The sequence below is a fragment of the Schistocerca nitens genome, chromosome 10, assembly GCF_023898315.1.
Source record: "Schistocerca nitens isolate TAMUIC-IGC-003100 chromosome 10, iqSchNite1.1, whole genome shotgun sequence".
Taxonomy (NCBI): domain Eukaryota; kingdom Metazoa; phylum Arthropoda; class Insecta; order Orthoptera; family Acrididae; genus Schistocerca; species Schistocerca nitens.
The window spans coordinates 196,399,829-196,422,078 of NC_064623.1; the positions used below are offsets into that span (position 1 = coordinate 196,399,829).

General features: G+C 45.4%; 1 protein-coding gene across 1 annotated transcript in view; it reads left to right on the plus strand.

Annotated features, from left to right (window-relative positions):
- LOC126210549 (sensory neuron membrane protein 1-like) overlaps positions 1-22,250 on the plus strand; it is a 304,792-nt gene that overhangs the window by 86,396 nt on the left and 196,146 nt on the right. Inside the window, exon 3 of the mRNA XM_049939802.1 lies at positions 4,333-4,490. Within this exon, the coding sequence (XP_049795759.1) occupies positions 4,333-4,490 (158 nt within the window). The remainder of the gene's footprint in view (positions 1-4,332; positions 4,491-22,250) is intronic.

Here is a 22,250-nt window from a genome sequence, read left to right on the forward strand (position 1 = left end):
TTGCAGCTGTAGTTTCCCGTTGCTTTCAACTGTTCGCAGTACCAGCACGGCAAGGTAGTTTTGGTTGGTGTTACAGGGCCAGATCAGTCAATCATCCAGACTGTTGTCCCTGCCATTACTGTAAAGACTGCTGCCCTTCTTCAGGAACCACACATTGTCGAGCATCTCAACAGATACCCCTCCATTGTGTTTTCACCTATGGTACGGCTATTTGTCCGGGGGGAGGGGGGAGGAGGGGGACTGGGTAGACGTCCTAACCTCCTTCTCCCCCCTGTCTCTGTACATCGCCACCTTCCCCTTTCCATATCCATCTCCTCCTCCTCCTCCTATCAACTCTCTTCGTCGAATACCTCGTCCCTGTCTCTCTGTCCATCTTCTCACCCCCCCCCCCCCCCCCACCTTTCTCGCTCGCTGTCCATCTCCTCCTGCCCTTTTGTTCATCTCCTCCTTTCCATTTTTTATGTGCATTTCCTGCCATTCCTCAGTCAATCTCCTCTTTCCCCTTCTGTCTGATTTCGAGCATTGTTTATTCATACTGCAAGTTCACATTTTGCAGTAGTATTCTAATCGCAAGCCGGTAAGCCACAAATACTATTTTCCTGTTTGCTGACAACGTTTTACTGTTACTTATTGTAGAACTTGTGAACAGCCCATCAGTTACAGCTTGGAGAGTTTATTAAAACCCCTTTACATTGGTTTCTACGTTCATAAAAATGTGTTATTCCGAAGGAAAATATGATAAATGGATTACATGTTGAGGCAGAGGTGCGTTAAAGTATAGCCGAAAGGCGTAGTCACATATAAAATCTCACCTCCAAAAAAATGGTTCAAATGGCTCTGAGCACTATGCGACTTAACTTCTGAGGTCACCAGTCGCCTAGAACTTAGAACTAATTAAACCTAACTAACCTAAGGACATCACACACATCCATGCCCGAGGCAGGATTTGAACCTGCGACCGTACGGGCGCTCGGCTCCAGACTGTAGCGCCTAGAACCGCTCTGCCACTCCGGCCGGCTCTCACCTCCATATTTAGTGCACTAGCTGTACATTGTTGAGGGAGTACCACACGAGTTGTGTATTTTTAATTTAACGTGGAGATGAAATTTCGTATTTCACGGTGCGTTTCTGGCATAATATGTAATCAGTTGTCCATACTCGTATTTACCTTGTGAATAAGATATTTTTAGAAACGTTGAAACCACGTTAAATGGGTTTCAATAAACCTTCGTATTTTTAACTGATAGGCTGTTACCTATTTCCACAAGAGGGTTTCATTCAACGGTTGCTGCTGCTCCAGCCATGTACAAAATTTAAAAGTTTTACTTGTATATACATTAATATGGAGGTGAAATGTTGTACTTTACTGCGCCTTTCGGCTATATTTTAACGTACCTCTGCCGCAACATGTAATCCGGTTAAATGTCTGGGAGAAGTTTCTGAACCCTTCACAATTTACACAGGTGTTCGGCAGGTCGATGGACGATGTGCTCTCGCCGATTCTCTTCAATCCTTAGACAGGGTAATGAGAGAGTGGGATGAAGCCTACACGAGAAAATGTCGGATGAATCCATTTAGGACAAGGAAGAGTAAGATTTGAGATGAAAAATCTCGCTTTTGCTGAAGATATTGCAGTAGTTTCTAAGGACAAAACAGATGTAAAGATAATAATAGAAACACTATCTGAAACTGCAGCTAAAATCGGATTCGGAAACATCGAAAGAGTTGATAAGTTGAAGTATTTGGGAGAATGAATACAATCAAATGGGTTAGATAACACCACAAGTAAGGAAAGATCGAACAAAATGCAACTAGCATAAAAGCTCACCCAAAACAGATATAATGAAACACCAGTATCATTGCAGGCAACAATTAAAAACCACGCAACAGAAATTAAACCGGAAGCACATTACGGATCTGAATGCATAACACTGAACAAATGAGGTGAACAAAAAGGACTGGAAAAGAAAAAAATGAAAATACTCAGAACAGAAAAATTTTAGGACTACAAAAGAAAAAGATAACAACTGGACAAAGGGGAGAAATGTAGATCTGTATAGCAACATAGAAACAATCACAGACACAATAAGAAAGAGGATACTAAAATTTTACGGTCACTTGTACAGAATGAATGACAATAGCTTAACGCAGAAAATTTTTAACTTCATTTCCAAATTAAGAAACACCACGGGATAGCTGGAAGAGGGAAGTAAAGACCTGAGAAAACTTGACGTCGCAGAAAACACCATACACAATAGGAATCGTTTCAGCCTACTGATCAATACTGCAAAATTTCCTGTCGCACGAAGAAATTCACACCCAAGGACGGTGATGTCAAGAGGATAGAGGCAGGTCATCAGCCAACGCATGAAGAAGTTCTGGAAAGATAAAAAGAACAAAATTATACCTCTGTCTTAGATTCTAAGCTGTCTATAATTGGCCAATTCTGTAGTAAAAAATATATGTAATATTATTATTCTCGTGTCAGAAACATACAGGTACATGTACAGACATTTTATACAGTTATGATTAAATTCCTTTGACCAAAACTTGGCCACTTCCAGTGCATTTTCTGTTGCTTGTCGAAGATCATCTTCTGTACAGGAGACTGGACACAATCGACACCGAAGTATGTGGCCAACTGTCTGTTCTTCTCCGCAGTCACACCGAATATCATTCGGGTCAGTGTATTCCCATCTTGCCAAGTCGCAGCCCTCCATAGTTGCAACCTAGCTTTTTCAGCAGTGGTTCTAAGTTCCTTTGATGTCCTGAGGGAGCCCTTCAGATGGTTCAAATGGCTCTGAGTACTATGGGACTTAACTGCTGTGGTCATCAGTCCCCTAGAACTTAGAAATACTTATACCTAACTAACCTAAGGACATCACACACGTCCATGCCCGAGGCAGGATTCGAACCTGCGACCGTAGCGGTCACGCGGTTCCAGACTGTAGCGCCTTTAACCGAAGGGAGCCCTTCCTTGACTTCAGTCGCTGCGGATGCGGTTCAAGCCCATGCAAAGAATGGGTAATTTCCTGTTCCACTGCCTTTCTTTCCTTGGTCGCAGCTGTCTCTCTTCGAACAGGTGGTGGTGCTATTCCTACATATATCTGAGTCCTTTTCAGGACTACAGTTAACGATTGTATCTATTAACATACAAAGCATAACACCAGCCAGAGAAGAACTGCTACGAGAAACAGATACATGTGGAAAAATATAGCCTATGTCCGTCTTAAAATTCATTAGAATATTATGTAAAATTTGAAGTAAATCGCTCAAGAACTTCTCTAGATTTTTGACAGTAATGTTTCCTTTTTATGTATTAATTATCTATATATCGTATATAAAATAGGTATATGAAAAGACGCACGTATCCGAATGCAACGTTGTGTGAAAATGTCGAAGCAACTGGTGAAGGACTTTCGGAAATTTAAGGTTTATCAATCGAAGATTTACAGTTTTATTTACATGTTCCCTTGTTTTATAATTCTTGACTCATTAGCCCTGCTGTTTTGATAGGAGTATCATCGTACGTACTCTCATTTTCAATTCTTGTTAAGCTAAGGTACAAACAAAGAACCAACACCACGTTATTCTCAGATACGTTAGACAACATCACTTTACAGGTGGCTTGTCAGTTACTATATACATTTCTAATTTAGTTACACTGATGTTAATGTAATAAGTGGTCTCGGAATTCCAGATCCACCCAATCTGTACACGTAGACCATCATGGAATTTTTTCTTGGAAATATTGACTCATTCAGTAGAAACTGCAACACTAATTCGATGAATACTAGATGGAAAAAAATGCACTTGAATAAAACATCCTTAAACTTTTGTGTTTTTAGGTGATAAATGTACTAAAAACATTACAGTTCACTGCCAAGAGCTTACAATAAATACTTACTTTTTTGCAACCAGTCTCAGTCATCAGACCACCATTAGATATCATAATGTACTGAAAACAGCGTGCATAGCAATGTAACAATTACGTGACAGCAGCTAATTATGATAGGTTTTGTGCTGTTCTCGCTAATTTGGTCTGTAACGAGTTATTTATTCGTACAGTCTCTCACAATTGCTTTCACATTTTATTAATACTTTAGTTCTTTTGTATTCACGTTCTCTGATATTATGTATACTGAATCGATACATGCCCAGTTCCTCCGGCTCGCATTGCCTCAAAGAACATGATAAATCAGAACAAAATAAACAGAGCCACTGTTGTGGAACTCAGAACTTATCTTCGAGTAGAAATACACACTGGTATCGTGTATTTCAGTAGTCACCTACAGAAAAAATTCATTGCACACCGTGCTTGTTCTGTTTCAGGGACTGGCACTGAAGAAAGGATCAGACATCCGCCAGATGTGGTCCAACTTCTCCGACCCCATCGACTTCCGGGTGTACGTCTTGAACCTCACCAACCCTGAGGCGGTGCACAGAGGGGAGAAACCCATCGTACAAGAAATCGGACCGTACTTCTACGAGTGAGTCTTCTCCACCGCTATGACTCGATCCACTTGTCATTACAGCACGGAGGCATCAACATTAGTTATTAGAAAATGTTAAAGTTATAACTTTCTACGAGAGACGTTCCAGAAGTAAGTTTCGTCATCGTTCTTTCACGAGCAAACTTTATTACCAAAAACAAATACACCATGGCGTCGTAAACTACACATCTTCCACCGTTTTCCGACATAGTGACCACCAACACCGACACATCTGTCGTAGCGTGCAATCACTTTGTAGAAACGACTCTGATGGTCCCAGGTGCCCTGCGATGCAAGGAACTGTTGTTTGATCCGCTAACAACCAGTCCTGTACTCAAGCAATGTTGTTTTCATTTGTGGATGTGGAGGGACGCTCATTTCGACCTTCATCCTCCACACTCTACCTCCCTTCTCTGTACGTGCAGCATCAGCGAGCAACCATTTGACGAGGCATGACCTCTTCACCATATACGGTCTGTAGGCGTTTTGAGTGATGGACATACTAAGCCCATGTATCCATTCATATTGGATAACAACACACTATTCCACTGGCGACCACGCTGTCAGTAGACGTCCGTCTGTCATAGTGATTTGCACTGGAATAATCTCGGACACACCAGTCTGGCCGGCCGAGGTGGCCGAGCGGTTCTAGGCGCTACAGACTGGAACCGCGCGACCGCTATGGTCGCAGGTTCGAATCCTGCCTCGGGCTTGGATGTGTGCTGTCCTTAGGTCAGTTAGGTTTAAGTAGTTCTAAGTTCTAGGGGCGTGATGACCTCAGAAGTTAAGTCCCATAGTGCTCAGAGCCATTTGAACCATTTTGAACACCAGTCTGCTGCTACTCTTTGTTCTTCGGCGCTTTACGCATGCATCGTTCCTCCTCTGCTGACGCCCCTTCCGTCGCTGAACCAGTGATGGTTGTGGAATCACATGGCGTTTGTTTGCGTCACCTGGTGTACAATCTTCAAAAACAGTGGCAAATCTTACTTTCGAAACGTCCCTTGTACTACTTTCCTACATAATCAGACCATGTTGAAGCATTTATCATATCTCTCGATGAACTGACAAGAACCCCAAACATAAATATGAAGATGGTATTTGTTCTTTCGGACAGCTCTCTTAGCATGAAATGATAATTAAATCTAGATCTTAAGCTGTCGACAAGCGTTGATATACATCAACGTGGGCAGTTGAAAATGTGTGCCCCGACCGGGACTCGAACTCGGGATCTCCTGCTTGTATGGTAGACGCTCTATCCATCTGAGCCACCGAGGGCACAGAGGATAGTACGACTGTAGGGATTTATCCCTTGCACGCTCCTCGTAAGACTCACATTCCCAGCTTAATGTCCACACACTAGATTCGTAGTGCTCCTGCCATTATTCGCGGCAGACAATCTTACCGAGTCCTGTAAGACTTCGGGCAATGCGTGTGCATCCAGCACAGAAGGAGGAGGTCAATGGCCGGTTAGCCTTAACTACATGTCCGAAAGAACAAATACCATCTTCATATATAGTTAAGGCTAACCGGCCATTGACCTTCTTCTTCTGTGCTGGATGCACACGCATTGCCCGAACTGTTACGGGACTCGGTAAGATTGTCTGCCGCGAATAATGGCAGGGGCACTACGAAACTAGTGTGTGGACATTAAGCTGGGAATGTAAGTCTCACGGGGAGCGTGCAAGGATAAAATCCCTGCAGTCGCGCTATCCTCTGTGGCCTCTGGGGCTCAGAAGGTCTGTGCCTCGGTAGCGCAGTAGCCGGCGCGTAAGTCTCATAATGTTGCCGGCACGGTAGCTCAGCGTGTTCGGTCAGAGGGTTAGCTGCCCTCTGTAAAAAAAGAAAACTGATCAACGACGAAGTTGAGTGGGTGTCTTAAGACGTCCGGCCCGAGCAGATGCAACGAACGAAAGCGAATAAAATGAGATAAAAAGAAGTTGCCGGGCACGGTAGCTCGGCGTGTTCGGTCAGAGAGCTGACTGGCCTCTGTAATAAAAATAACTTAGTGAAAAGATAAACAACGAACTTCAACGGGTGTCATGTGACGTCCGCTACGACGAAACACAACTAACCATAACGAAAAATAAAGATGGTGTGACGTCGGTGGCATTCGTTACGTCACATACAAAAAAATTATATATATATATATATATATATATATATATATATACTATTTTTGTTTTTATCAGCATGATTCTTTCTCTCAGGCATATTATCTTTTCTTATCACTTTTACTTACGTGAATAAGTAAATATGAAACGGGTTCTTGAAGGGCCGCAGTTATTCATGTACCAACTTAAGATTTTGAACGTGATGACTAAAATATAGTTGCCGTTAACTGAACTGAATGTAATTTTGTTAATTGATATTTATTGACTGCAAAGCACGGCTTGACAGAATTTCGATTGTTGCCGTGGAGCGGCCAAGATAAAACTTACTGAACTCATGGAATCTGTATAATTTAAAAACATGAACTTTAACGTAATTAGTTATCTGTTGCAATTTAGAAAGGTTCTTACAACGAAATCTCTCGCATTTACATTCACTGTTAACACCTTGAAAAATAAATTAATACTTCGGCGCTTAATGGCCGACCAGAGGCTGCATCGGGAGATGAGATTCTCGCAGCGCAAATTACTGAAAAAACGCTTATTAAAAATAGCTAGCCACTGCGAGCATTTGAGGTGACAACTATTACAAAGAAATTGGTTTTGTAATAATAATAATATTTTATTTTAGTTATAAATACGAATAAGTTACATAAAATATGTGTAGCCGCTCAATGGCTGCCTTCCGTATAGCGAAACAAAACTGTGTGGGTACACATTTTCAACTGTCCCCATTGATGTATATCAACGCCTGGCGACAGCTTAGGGTCTTTATTTAATTATCATTTCACCCAAACATATAATCCTGCCTGAGACCGTGGCGAGCCCGTGAAGGCATGCTTTATTTTCTTAACCGAAATCAAAGCGCTGGGAACCAAGCTACGTATTCACGCACACGACGAGATGGATATGACTTAGGCCTGGTTATAAGGTGGATGTCCAGATACGTCTCATTCGGGCTGGTGCATCCTTTGTTTTCCGAGCAGCACGTGGCCGAGGATTGTCGACCGAAGACACGGTACTGGTAGCCCAGAGGACGCGCGTCAGTTTCCTTTTTACTGGACGTCCGTGATACTTTAATGTCTAGTGACATGTGTCTGTTCTGTCGGAGTTGTCTGATAGAACAGACACAAATGGCGGTACAGTGGTAGTAAAGATACAATATTCCGATAAACAACACATCAGCCGCCTACGGATACTGCAATAAATCGACAGTGAAGTTTAAGCAAGTTGTTGGAACCGTCACCGTGCAGGAATCCGTTGGGTGTTGACCACGACAACTGCTGCAAAGAGTATGGCTTCTGCACTGGTCCGCCCAATGACGAAAACACCACCAGTTTCTACATTAGATAAATGACGCAAAGTACCCCAAGAGAGCAACGTATCAGGGTAAAGTTTCTGACCTAAACACTACAATGCAGCGTGGAATGGGCGCGGTTAATTCGGGATTTGAGAGATATTACTTGGTGTAGCGTTTGGTACACGCGGCAGAGTACATCCTCTCGATGTAGTCAGCTATCGCCTTATCTGTCAAACTACCGACAACATCCCGGACAATGCTATACTTACGGAGTAGGAAGTTGGTGTCTTTGAGAACGGGGGCTTGTATTAAATTGTCGGCTGTATATTTCTGAGCGAGGAGACACATTATCTTAGCTCCAGTCGTTCTGCCACCAGCTGGCTGTCGCTCTAGACTGTAACGTCCATGGCGGATCGTCGTGTAGTAGCTCGTTGACTGGGGTAGGGTAAACGTGACTGCGCGACCAGGCCCATCCACTAGACTGCGCCACCGTGTCATCCGCCGTCATGCGGATGCACTACGGAGAGGAGTGTGGTTGGCACAGCACTCCTCCAGCCAATTTTTGAGAACATTTCTTTAGATGATAATGATGATGATGATGATGCTTGGTTTCTGGGACGCTCAACTGCGCCGTAATCAGCACCCAGACAAAGTCACAATTTTTACACAGTCGAATTTCTTTCACAGTCCAGTCTAGCCGCTGTCGCGATTGATGATGATGATGATGAAATGATGAGGACAACACAAACACCCTGTGCCCGGGCAGAGAAAATCCTCAGCCCGGCCGAGAATCGAATCCGCGACCCTGTGATCCAGAGCCACTGGGCCACTAGTTTCTGACATTTCTCTTGGAGAACAGCGGTTGTTTGTGGTTACCAGTTTCTGTCTCTATGATGATGGTAGGCGGTGGGGTGGACGGAGCAGGTGTTACGACTCCAAGAAACCCTAACTCTTCCAGTTGCTGCCTACTTACGAGACTTCTCTTTCAGGTACAAGGGGCAGTCACTTAGAAAGCTGCGACCATTAAACGTGATAATGGTGTCCGTCCTTCCGTAAGCATTCACCTTCCAATGCCGTCACTGCATGTCATTGGATGCCGTGTCAGTAGAGTAGGGGGTACTGAGAGCAAACCTGGTAGTCCAGATAAGTAGAATGTGTGGATTTGTCGTGTGCAGAATAAGCTGAAGCACTGTCGTGCGTCAGGAACACCTTGGACGTTCTGTGAGACACTACCTCTTGACAGCCCCTCCCCCTTAACTAACTCAGCTAATTCCAATAGTATCCTTCTGTGACTGTTTGGTCCTTACAAGCGTAACCTCTAAGCGCCATACCATGGCGGTCTCAAATTACGTTCGGCACTGCGTTGCCAGATGACAGCGCTGGTGAATCGACATGTCTCCACAGCTTGCTTTCCTCTTTTTCTATCGGGGCAATATTGGTACATCCAGCCCCTGTCCGTGGTGATTAGGCCGCTAAAGAAGTCATGTACATCGGCACTACACACGCATAGCACTCCCACTGCTGCCTTGATTTGGTGAACTTTTTGAGTGGGTGCGGGTAATCGCCGTCCCATGGGGCGGCTACCTTCGTCATGCTCAAAATATCGTACAACATGTTAAAATCTGATCCTCTTTTCGCCGGTCGCTGTGACCGAGCGGTTCTAGGTCCTTCAGTCCGGAACCGCGCTGCTGCTACAGTCGCAGGTTCGAATCCTGCCTCGGGCATGAATGTGTGTGATGTCCTTAGTTAAATCTACGTAGTTCTAAGTTCTAGGGGACTGATGACCTCAGATGTTAAGTCCCATATAGCTTAGATCCATTTGAACCATCTGAACTAGCACCAGCTAGCCTTCCACTGACGTCACAAAACAAACAGCTGCAGCTGGAGTGGTCCCATGCTCAGGAAGCATGGATTGCTGATGAATGACATGACACTGTATTCAGCAATGAATCACTGGTCTTCCATGCCGCAGATGGCGATCGTTGGTGAATTTGGTGACCATCTGGGAAGAGGTGCCATTCTTCGATTGTTTTGGAGGTGCATGGTGTCGAGATGCGGAGAGCCATCTGGCATTACCAGGTCACAGCTGGCAGTGATGACGGAAATGTGATGGTTGTTGTTGTTGTTGTTGTTGTTGTGGTCTTCAGTCCTGAGACTGGTTTGATGCGGCTCTCTATGCTGCTCTATCCTGTGCAAGCTTCTTCATCTCCCAGTACCTACTGCAACGTACATCCTTCTGAATCTGCTTGGTGTATTCATCTCTTGGTCTCCCTCTACGATTTTTACCCTCCACGCTGCCCTCCAATACTAAACTGGTGATCCCTTAATGCCTCAGAACATGTCCTACCAACCGGTCCCATCTTTTAGTTAAGTTGTGCCACAAATGTTTCTTCTCCCCAATCCACTTCAACACCTCATTAGTTATATGATCTACCCAACTAATATTCAGCATTCTTCTGTAGCATCACATTTCGAAAGCTTCTATTCTCTTCTTGTCTAAACTATTTATCGTCCATGTTTCACTTCCATACATGGTTACACTCCATACAAATACTTTCAGAAAGGACTTCCTGACACTTAAAACTGTACTCGACGTTAACAAACTTCTTCAGAAACGCTTTCCTTGTCATTGCCAGTCTACATTTTATATCCTCTGTACTTCAACCATCATCAGTTATTTTGCTACCCAAATAGCAAAACTCCTTTACTACTTTAAGTGTCTCATTTCCTAATCTAACTCCCTCAGCATCACCCGACTTAATTCGACTACATTCCATTATCCTCCTTTTGCTTTTGTTGATGTTCATATTATATCCTCCTTTCAAGACACTATCCATTCCATTCAACTGCTCCTCCAAGTCCTTTGCTGTCTCTGACAGAATTACAATGTCATCGGCGAACTTCAAAGTTTTTATTTCTTCTCCATGGATTTTAATACCTGCTCCGATTTTTTTCTTTTGCTTCCTTCACTGCTTGCTCAATATACTGTGATGGTAAATCATGTAAATCCTAAGTCCATGTGTTACCTCTCATGAGACGCTATAGTGGTACCATATTTCAGTTACACAGTGCCAGTCCACATATGGCCTGCATCTCTGTAAACTGTCGACATGATACTGAGGTACCGTAAGACACCCATATCTGTGTCCCAATAGAACATGTGTGATGTCAGCTTGGACGTCGACTGTCCCTGGTGCCAGTAACCAGTATATAGACGATTAGTTACAATAGCTGCAGGCAGTTTCACCTAAGAAGAGGATATATCAGCTTTATGACACCTTAAACAACCGACTCAGCTATGCAGGCCGCAGTGGGTGCAACGTCACACTGGGAAGAGGTCTTACACTGCCAGTTTCTTTGTACGGAGGTGGAGGAGATTAGTGTTTAACGTCCCGTCGACAACGAGGTCATTAGAGACGGAACGCAAGCTCGGGTGAGGGAAGGATGGGGAAGGAAATCGGCCGTGCTCTTTCAAAGGAACCATCCCGGCATTTGCCTGAAGCGATTTAGGGAAATCACGGAAAACCTAAGTCAGGATGACCGGAGACGTGATTGAACCGTCGTCCTCCCGAATGCGAGTCCAGTGTGCTAACCAGTTTCTTTGTAAATCTGACTCGATTGTGTCATCACTGAAATAACATCACACACAGTGCAAGTACCTAGTGCAAGTACTCGGGGTAATGGTTCAAAATGGTTCAAATGGCTCTGAGCACTATGGGACTTAACTTCTAAGGTCATCAGTCCCCTAGAACTTAGAACTACTTAAACCTAACTAACCTAAGGACATCACACACATCCATGCCCGAGGCAGGATTCGAACCTGCGACCGTAGCGGTCACGCGGTTCCAGACTGTAGCGCCTTTAACCGCTTGGCCACACCGGCCGGCCTCGGGGTAATGGAACACATCCACTTGCTGACGCTGACAGAAGACAAATGCAAACATAAGGAGAATGCACACCCGTCATTCCGCCAACCATCTTCAGTTGAAGAGTTGTGTGAATAGAATGCACACCAACGAAGAGAAGGTAGAAATGCTACTCATCTATGGGGAATGTAAGTTAGCAGAACAGTAATTGCAATACTGTTTTCATATGTATGGGTACATTTAGTACAGTAGTTTAGTCCTTTTAAATACACTAATGGAAATTGAAATAAGAACACCGTGAATTCATTGTCCCAGGAAGGGGAAACTTTATTGACACATTCCTGGGGTCAGATACATCACATGATCACACTGACAGAACCACAGGCACATAAACACAGGCAACAGAGCATGCACAATGTTGGCACTAGTACAGTGTATATCCACCTTTCTCAGCAATGCAGGCTGCTATTCTCCCATGGAGACGATCGTAGAGATGCTGGATGTAGTCCTGTGGAACGGCTTGCCATGCCATTTCCACCTGGCGCCTCAGTTGGACCAGCGTTCGTGCTGGACGTGCAGACCGCGTGAGACGACGCTTCATCCAGTCCCAAACATGCTCAATGGGGGACAGATCCGGAGATCTTGCTGGCCAGGGTAGTTGACTTACACATTCTAGAGCACGTTGGGTGGCACGGGATACATGCGGACGTGCATTGTCCTGTTGGAACAGCAAGTTCCCTTGCCGGTCTAGGAATGGTAGAACGATGGGTTCGATGACGGTTTGGATGTACCGTGCACTATTCAGTGTCCCCTCGACGATCACCAGTGGTGTACGGCCAGTGTAGGAGATCGCTCCCCACACCATGATGCCGGGTGTTGGCCCTGTGTGCCTCGGTCGTATGCAGTCCTGATTGTGGCGCTCACCTGCACGGCGCCAAACACGCATACGACCATCATTGGCACCAAGGCAGAAGCGACTCTCATCGCTGAAGACGACACGTCTCCATTCGTCCCTCCATTCACGCCTGTCGCGACACCACTGGAGGCGGGCTGCACGATGTTGGGGCGTGAGCGGAAGACGGCCTAACGGTGTGCGGGACCGTAGCCCAGCTTCATGGAGACGGTTGCGAATGGTCCTCGCCGATACCCCAGGAGCAACAGTGTCCCTAATTTGCTGGGAAGTGGCGGTGCGGTCCCCTACGGCACTGCGTAGGATCCTACGGTCTTGGCGTGCATCCGTGCGTCGCTGCGGTCCGGTCCCAGGTCGACGGGCACGTGCACCTTCCGCCGACCACTGGCGACAACATCGATGTACTGTGGAGACCTCACGCCCCACGTGTTGAGCAATTCGGCGGTACGTCCACCCGGCCTCCCGCATGCCCACTATACGCCCTCGTTCAAAGTCCGTCAACTGCACATACGGTTCACGTCCACGCTGTCGCGGCATGCTACCAGTGTTAAAGACTGCGATGGAGCTCCGTATGCCACGGCAAACTGGCTGACACTGACGGCGGCGGTGCACAAATGCTGCGCAGCTAGCGCCATTCGACGGCCAACACCGCGGTTCCTGGTGTGTCCGCTGTGCCGTGCGTGTGATCATTGCTTGTACAGCCCTCTCGCAGTGTCCGGAGCAAGTATGGTGGGTCTGACACACCGGTGTCAATGTGTTCTTTTTTCCATTTCCAGGAGTGTATATTTGTGTAGAGCAGGCATACAGTAAAGGCTGTCCTTCCTACAAACTGCATCGGCATAACGTTTCTTTTATTGTTGTTGTTGTTGTTGTTGTTGTTGAAGGTCGGCGAAATGCTACGCAGGCAGCGGAACTGTACAGAGAGTGATATCCTGACAAGAAACCACCTTCCCGACGGATGTTTCCTCGTCTTGTTGCGACGCTTCAGTAAACGGGAAGTTTCAACCCGCGACAACGCAGTCATAGTAGCAATCCACAGACGAAGCTGCTGAAGTTACTGATCTCGCTTCCGTTGCTATGAATCCACATGTAAGCACACGACAGCTTGAACACGAGATTGGCATTCCTAAAACCAGTGTACATCGTATTCTTACATATCACCGGTTCAGTCCTTACCATGTACTCCAGCTATATCAAGAATTGCATGGGAATAGTTTCCAGAATCGTGTACAGTTCTGAAGTCAATGGGCACAGTAGCAAATCCTCACCAACTCGAAGTTCTTCTGCAATGTTCTATTTGCCGATTAATGTTCCTTCTTAAACAAAGGACAGGTAAATACAAGGAACACGCATTATTGGTCCAGCGACAACCCACGGTGGCTTAGATAGGTGGAAAATCAGCGTCAATGGAGAGTTAACGTCTGGTGTGGGATGCTTGGTACTACAATTGTTGGCCTTTATTTCATCAGTGATAGTCTAAACGCCACAGCGTATGCCAACTTCCTCAGACGAATTCTTCCTCCTCTTTTGCGCCGCTAAGAACCAGAATACGTATGTGGTATCAATACGATGGATGTCCAGCACACAATGCCTTACGTGCACGTCGTGTTCTGAACAGAGGGTATCCTGCCAGATGGATTGGTCGAGGAGGAACAGTTACTTGGCCTGCTGGGTCTCCCGATTTAAATCCTCTGGACTTTTTTCTTTGACGATGCATTAAAGACGTTGTCTATCGCGATATTCCAACAGCTCCAGAGGACATGCTGGAACGTGTCGTGCTTGCTTGCAATTCTCTTCAGCAGGCAACACTGGAAGCGGTAACTAATTCTTTAATTCAGCGAGTGCACCAGTGTATTGGCGTTCAGTGTTACCAATTTGAGCACCTCTGAATGTTCTACTCCTGGGCAGTGGTACAGGAGAGTCAAAGTTAATTTTGTATGTTTTTACTTGGCTTTCATTTGTTTTCTCACAACTCCAGCAAGTGCACGAGTTTGTGATCCCGGGCCAAAAATCATTGTTGTGTTACGTAATTAATAACGCTGTGTTTCAGTGAGTGGTACACTGTGATATACTTTTGAATAGGTCTTTAGGAGAGGAAATGAATTACCGAATAAAAGATACAGGGTGCCATTTAAAATAGTCATATCGCTGTTCATATCTTTGTAAAACAACAAAGCTACAACGAAGGCAATCATGCTGATTGATGTCCGCCTGAGGGCTAAGGAACATTTGCTTGAAACATTTTCTAATTTGCATCTGGACAAACAGTTATTTAGGGTGGTCAAGACAAATGGGACACCCTGTATATGCCAGTTAAATAATACATGTTTTAATAAGCGATGTAAAATTATAGATTGACTACTGTCATAGGTGTACTATCACTGATGCCACCTACTGTAGAGACATTTTACTTTGTGCCGTGTCGAACTGCTTGTGTCAATTTCAGCGCTGAACGAAGGGATGGAATGTTTAACGTCCCGTCGATAAGTTGGTCATTATAGGCGGGGCACAAGCTGGTATGAGTGAGAAGTGGGGCAGGAAGTCGCTCGCAGCATTCCAAAGCAAGCGTCCCACCACATTTGCGTGGAGTGATTTAGGAAAATCACGGATAATCTGAATCTGGCTGGATGGTTTTTGAACAGTCACCCTCCAGGATGCGAGTCGAGTGTGCTGAGAACTGCACCACGTCTGTTGTTCTCCCACTGCAGATTGATTCGTGTGTCCGCTACGCTTTCCCACCAACTAGACCAACCTCACCCGCCCGTTTAGCCGTGCGGTCTGACGCACGACTTTCCGGAGTGGGAAGGAGCGCCTGGTCCCCGGTACGAATCCGCCCGGCGGACTTGCGTCGAGGTCCGGTGGGCCGGCCGGTCTTTGCATGGTTTTTAGGCGGTTTTCCATCTGCCTCGGCGGATGCGGGCTGTATCCCCTTATTCCGCCTCAGCTACAATGCGTCGGCGATTGCTGCTCAAACAAGTTCCCCACGTACGCGTGCATCACCATTACTCTACCACACAAACATAGGGGTTACAGTCGTCTGGTGTGAGACGATCCCTGGGGGGTCCACCGGGGGCCGAACCGCACAATAACCATGGGTTCGGTGTGGGGCGGCGGGGGGGGGGGGGGTTAAGTGGACTGCGGTAGTCGTCGTGGGGTTGTGGACCACGGCGGCTGCGGGGATGGAGTCTCTCTGTCGTTTCTAGGCCCCCAGTTAACATGCGACGTACAAACGAACCGGATCTCTATTTGCACTGTCAATTCTACATGGTAAAGGTGCGAGATTGACGAGCAACACTTGCTCGGTGATTTGGCACTGGCGGTTATTCTGAATGTAGTAGGAGGCGACAGGGTACGGCTTATGTATTTGGCAGGTACGTTTGCCACCTGCACTGTGTTCTTGTAACGTGTGTCTTTAAATATCTTGTCGAATATTGCATGTTATATCGCAGACCTGGTAATGGGGTTATTCCAAAAAAGCATATGACTCATTGTCTAAAGCAGTGGTTCCCAACAGTAGCTCGGTACGGCCTTTTGTTGAAGTTTCGAGAACATACCTTCACCGAGGAGTCAAGCACTATATTGCTCCCTTCTACGTATATCTCCTGAAGAGACCATGAGGATAAAATCAGAGAGATTAGAGCCCACACTGAGGCATGCCGACAATCCTTCTTTCCACGAACAATACGAGACTGGAATAGAAGGGAGAACCGATAGAGGTACTCAAGGTACCCTCCGCCGCACACCGACAGATGGCTTGCGGAGTATGGATGTAGATGTAGATGTAGATGTAGATGTAGGTGGTCCGATGACGCCCAGGGGTCCGCGAGCTATGCCAGAGGGGTCCGCAAGATCCTATTAGAATAAAAAATATTTTAATATTTTAAATATATTTCGTATGATCAGATTTTTGTTTTGTTTTGGCCGCTTCCTGCAGGAGCAGAGCTTTAGCGAACGCTAACTTCTGCGTCTAGCGCCTACCTAGAGCCAACTGACACTAGCACACTCTAGCGCAAAACTAGAATTAGATAGAGGCAAATAGTTAATTACAATGATGGCTAATTTGAAAAACTTATAAGCTCAGCATTTTTTCAGTAATGAATATGTCAATGTTTGTTCTAAGTACCAAAAATAGAAAAGGTATAAAAAGACTCTTCATTTGGTTTTTTTAGGTAGTTGATACTGTGATATGATAAGGTACCAATCATGCTCGATGAGGGGGACCTTGAGAAAATTTTGTCTGGAACCCCTGGTCTAAAGTGATGCAAAGGTTACTATAAGGATGCACTAGCAGTTTTGATTGTTGTCAGTGCGACTGGGTCCTTTAATACGAAAATAATGCAAATACAAGAGATTGCTCGCCAAGCGACCGAGATACGTTTGTTGCGAATTACTACATCCACACCATGTACATCAGTACCAGGCAAGCCACCTGACGTCTGTGGCGAAGGGAACTGCCGGTTCCACTAGCTGATCGCTTTCCCCGTTCCACTCACTCGAACGGCGCGTGGCAGTACGATTGTCAGTAGACCTCTGTACTAAGTCTAGTCTCTCTAATTTTCCATCGTGGCCATTTAACGAGATGTATGTGGGAGACAGAAATAGGCTGTCAGACTCCTCCCGGAAAGTGCTCTCTCGAAATTTCAACAGCATCAGTAGCAAACCTCTCCATGATGCACAACACGCCTCTTCCAACGTCTGCCTCTGTAGTTTGCTGACCGTCTCTGCAACGAGCTCGCGTCAGCTAAACGATCCCGTGACGAAACGCGCCGCTCTTCGTCGGCTCTTCTCTTCCATTAGTCCTACCTGGTAACGGTCCCAGATTCTGTCCAAAAAGCGCCTTATAAACCACTTCATTCGTGGACGAGTTACATTTCCGTAAGATTCTTCCTGAGAATCTCTATCTGGCATCTGCTTTTCGTACTATTTTTTGCATGTGGTCATTCAGTTTAAGGTCGCTCTAGATAGTTAGTGCTAGACATTTTACAGTAGATAGTGTTTCCAGCAATTTGTCATCAATAGTGCAGTTGTACAGCGGCGGATTTCTTTTTCTATGTTTGCGCAATATACAGGGCTATTACAAATGATTTAAGCGATTTCATAAATTCACTGTAGCTCCATTCATTGACGTATGATCACGACACACTACAGATACGTAGAAAAACTCATAAAGTTTTGTTCGGCTGAAGCCGCACTTCAGGTTTCTGCCGCCAGAGCGCTCGAGAGCGCAGTGAGACAAAATGGCGACAGGAGCCGAGAAAGCGTATGTCCTGCTTGAAATACACTCACATCAGTCAGTCATAACAGTGCAATGACACTTCAGGACGAAGTTCAACAAAGATCCACCAACTGCTAACTCCATTCGGCGATGGTATGCGCAGTTTAAAGCTTCTGGATGCCTCTGTAAGGGGAAATCAACGGGTCGGCCTGCAGTGAGCGAAGAAACGGTTGAACGCGTGCGGGCAAGTTTCACGCGTAGCCCGCGGAAGTCGACGAATAAAGCAAGCAGGGAGCTAAACGTACCACAGCCGACGGTTTGGAAAATCTTACGGAAAAGGCTAAAGCAGAAGCCTTACCGTTTACAATTGCTACAAGCCCTGACACCTGATGACAAAGTCAAACGCTTTGAATTTTCGGCGCGGTTGCAACAGCTCGTGGAAGAGGATGCGTTCAGTACGAAACTCGTTTTCAGTGATGAAGCAACATTTTTTCTTAATGGCGAATTGAACAGACACAATGTGCGAATCTGGGCGGTAGAGAATCCTCACGCATTCGTGCAGCAAATTCGCAATTCACCAAAAGTTAACGTGTTTTGTGCAATCTCACGGTTTAAAGTTTACGGCCCCTTTTTCTTCTGCGAAAAAAACGTTACAGGACACGTGTATCTGGGCATGCTGGAAAATTGGCTCATGCCACAACTGGAGACCGACAGCGCCGACATCATCTTTCAACAGGATGGTGCTCCACTGCACTTCCATCATGATGTTCGGCATTTCTTAAACAGGAGATTGGAAAACCGATGGATCGGTCGTGGTGGAGATCATGATCAGCAATTCATGTCATGGCCTCCACGCTCTCCCGACTTAACCCCATGCGATTTCATTCTGTGGGGTTACGTGAAAGATTCAGAGTTTAAACCTCCTCTACCAGGAAACGTGCCAGAACTGCGAGCTCGCATCAACGATGCTTTCGAACTCATTGATGGGGACATGCTGCGCCGAGTGTGGGAGGAACTTGATTATCGGCTTGATGTCTGCCGAATCACTAAACGGGCAAATCTCGAACATTTGTGAGTGCCTAAAAAAGCTTTTCGAGTTTTTGTATGTGTGTGCAAAGCATTGTGAAAATATCTCAAATAATAAAGTTATTGTAGAGCTGTGAAATCGCTTCAATCATTTGTAATAACCGTGTATTACATTTATTTACGTCCAGGGTCAACTGCCAAAGCCTGTACCGTTCATCAATCCTGTGCAGGTTATTCTGCAAATCAGTGCTGTCTTCTGGAGTTGCTCCTTTGTTATAGAAAACCACATCATCTGCCACCAGTCTTATAGAACTTCCGACGCTTTCTAATAATTAATAATTTATATTCATTTGCAAACAGTAACGGTCCTATAACACTTCCTTCGGGTAATCAGGGAAGCACCTTTGTATCTGTTCCGGTAAGCGTGATGTGTAGAGTTCTATCTGCAAGGAAGTCTTGAATCTAGTCGCAAATGTGGTCCGATAATCGATAAGCTCGTATTTTTTTTTTACTACACGGCACTGCGGTACGGTGTCAAATGCCTTCCAAAAGTGAAACGGCATCAAACTGAGCGCCGGTGTCTACGGTGCTGTGAATATTATGGAGGAACAGAGCGAGTTGAGTTTCGCAGGATCTCTGTTTGCGGAAACCATTTTGATTTTCGTAGAGGAGATTTTCCTTCTCCAAGAACATCATAATTCTTGAGCATAAAACATGTTCCACAATCCTACAACAGATTTACGTCAACGATATAGGTCTATAATTGTGTGAACCTGCGCTCTACGGCCCTTCTTACAAACGGAAATGAGCTGCGCTTTCTTCCAGTCACTAGGTGCCCTTCATTGCTCCAGCGAACTATGAAAACCTACCGCTGTTCTTCGGCATAATCTTAGTACAGTCTTACAGTTATCTCATCTACTCTTGATGTCTTTCTGTAGTTGATTTTCTACAGGGTGTTTCAAAAATGACCGATATATTTGAAACGGCAATAAAAACTAAACGAGCAGCGATAGAAATACACCGTTTGTTGCAATATGCTTGGGACAACAGTACATTTTCAGGCAGACAAACTTTCGAAATTACAGTAGTTACAATTTTCAACAACAGATGGCGCTGCGGTCTGGGAAACTCTATAGTACGATATTTTCCACATATCCACCATGCGTAGCAATAATATGGCGTAGTCTCTGAATGAAATTACCCGAAACCTTTGACAACGTGTCTGGCTGAATGGCTTCACATGCAGATGAGATGTACTGCTTCAGCTGTTCAATTGTTTCTGGATTCTGCTGGTACACCTGGTCTTTCAAGTGTCCCCACAGAAAGAAGTCACGGGGGTTCGTGTCTGGCGAATAGGGAGGCCAATCCACGCCGCCTCCTGTATGTTTCGGATAGCCCAAAGCAATCACACGATCATCGAAATTTTCATTCAGGAAATTAAAGACGTCGGCCGTGCGATGTGGCCGGGCACCATCTTGCATAAACCACGAGGTGTTCGCAGTGTCGTCTAAGGCAGTTTGTACCGCCACAAATTCACGAAGAATGTCCAGATAGCGTGATGCAGTAATCGTTTCGGATCTGAAAAATGGGCCAATGATTCCTTTGGAAGAAATGGCGGCCCACACCAGTACTTTTTGAGGATGCAGGGACGATGGGACTGCAACATGGGGCTTTTCGGTTCCCAATATGCGCCAGTTCTGTTTATTGACGAAGCCGTCCAGGTAAAAATAAGCTTCGTCAGTAAACCAAATGCTGCCCACATGCATATCGCCGTCATCAATCCTGTGCACTATATCGTTAGCGAATGTCTCTCGTGCAGCAATGGTAGCGGCGCTGAGGGGTTGCCGCGTTTGAATTTTGTATGGATAGAGGTGTAAACTCTGGCGCATGAGACGATACGTGGACGTTGGCGTCATTTGGACCGCAGCTGCAACACGGCGAACGGAAACCCGAGGCCGCTGTTGGATCACCTGCTGCACTAGCTGCGCGTTGCCCTCTGTGGTTGCCGTACGCGGTCGCCCTACCTTTCCAGCACGTTCATCTGTCACGTTCCCAGCCCGTTGAAATTTTTCAAACAGATCCTTTATTGTATCGCTTTTCGTTCCTTTGGTTACATTAAACCTCCGTTGAAAACTTCGTCTTGTTGCAACAACACTGTGTTCTAGGCGGAGGAATTCCAACACCAGAAAAATCCTCTGTTCTAAGGAATAAACCATGTTGTCTACAGCACACTTGCACGTTGTGAACAGCACACGCCTACAGCAGAAAGACGACGTACAGAATGGCGCACCCACAGACTGCGTTGTCTTCTATATCTTTCACATCACTTGCAGCGCCATCTGTTGTTGAAAATTGTAACTACTGTAATTTCGAAAGTTTGTCCTCCTGAAAATGTACTGTTGTCCCAAGCATAATGTAACAAACGGTGTATTTCTATCGCTGCTCGTTTAGTTTTTATTGCCGTTTCAAATATACCGGTCATTTTTGAAACACCCTGTATTTCGCGATCATTTATCTCAATATCTGTTACTTCGACGCTCGTACAATGTTTGAAAGGAGGGAACGTATTCTGCGATGGAACAAATTCGGAATACCGTATGCGGTATTTCGGCCTCCCGTCTGTTATCTTCCGTTTCGGTGTCAGTATGGCCACTGAGTGACGGAACACGAGCTTACTCGCTTTAAGTAAGACGAAAACCTCTTAGAGTTTTTAGTCAGATCGGTTGACAGTAGCTTAGTTTCAAATTCACTGAACGCTTCTCTCATTGCTCCCTTTAAGTACATTTTCACTTCGTTTAGCTTTTGTTTGTCAGCTAGGTTTTGACTTTTCTTGAATGTGTGACGAAGCTCTCTTTGTTTACGTAGTAGCTTTGTAACACGGCCATTAAACCACGGTCGGTCTTTCCCACGTCTTTAAGATCTCATCGTTCTCAGCACTGAACATTTGACGTTGGCTACCCAGATACTCTGTAGTTTATTTCTACATCTATATCTACATGGATACTCTGCAAATCACATTTAAGTGCCTGGCAGAGGGTTCATCGAACAACCTTCACAATTATCTATTATTCCAATCTCTTACAGCGCGCGGAAAGAATGAACACCTATATCTTTCCGTACGAGTTCTGATTTCCCTTATTTTATAGTGGTAATCGTTCCTCCCTATGTACGTCTGTGTCAACAAAATATTTTCGTATTCGGATGAGAAAGTTGGTGACCGGAATTTCATGAGAAGATTCCGTCGCAACGAAAAACACCTTTCTTTTAATGATGTCCAGTCCAAATCCTGTATCATTTCAGTGACACTCTCTCCCATATTTTGCGATAATACA